A 449-nucleotide genomic window follows, 5' to 3' on the forward strand; every position below is an offset into this window, starting at 1 on the left:
TTTACGCTATCATAAAGCTTATCTACGACTGCCTGGGGGACCTCCACTTCGTGCTGCCCCGACCCCACCTGCATGCACACACACAACACTCTGCTGCTGCTGCTGCTGCTGCTGCTGCTGTTGCTGCTGCTGCTGCTGATCTGCTGCTGCTGCTTGGCTGCTTGAGGCTGCTGGAGAGAACAGAGAAGCAGCAACACGGCGCATGCAAATTCAACAGCAACAGCAGCAGCAGCAACAACAGCAGCAACAACAGCAGCAGCAGCAACAGCAGCAGCAGCAAAAACAGCAGCAAGCAAACGAAGACAAATATGAAGGGCTCAAGAAGGCAGCATTCTAGCTGCAGCAACGGCAGCAGCCAGTGGTATTACTGCTGCTGCTTCTGTTGCTGCTGCTGTTGCTGCTGCTGCTGTTGCTGCTGCTGCTGTTGCTGCTGCTGCTGCTGCTGCTGC

General features: G+C 55.7%; 1 protein-coding gene across 1 annotated transcript in view; it reads right to left on the reverse strand.

Annotated features, from left to right (window-relative positions):
• Nucleotides 1–364: 364 nt before the first annotated feature.
• Nucleotides 365–449, reverse strand: part of EMH_0062400 (uncharacterized protein) — a gene marked incomplete at both ends in the record, with an annotated part of 582 nt that continues 497 nt past the window's right edge. Inside the window, one exon of the mRNA XM_013498031.1 lies at nucleotides 365–447. Coding sequence (XP_013353485.1) covers nucleotides 365–447 — 83 coding nt within the window. The remainder of the gene's footprint in view (nucleotides 448–449) is intronic.

Source organism: Eimeria mitis, genomic scaffold (assembly GCF_000499745.2).
Source record: "Eimeria mitis Houghton genomic scaffold, Emh_scaff3121, whole genome shotgun sequence".
NCBI classification, from domain to species: domain Eukaryota; phylum Apicomplexa; class Conoidasida; order Eucoccidiorida; family Eimeriidae; genus Eimeria; species Eimeria mitis.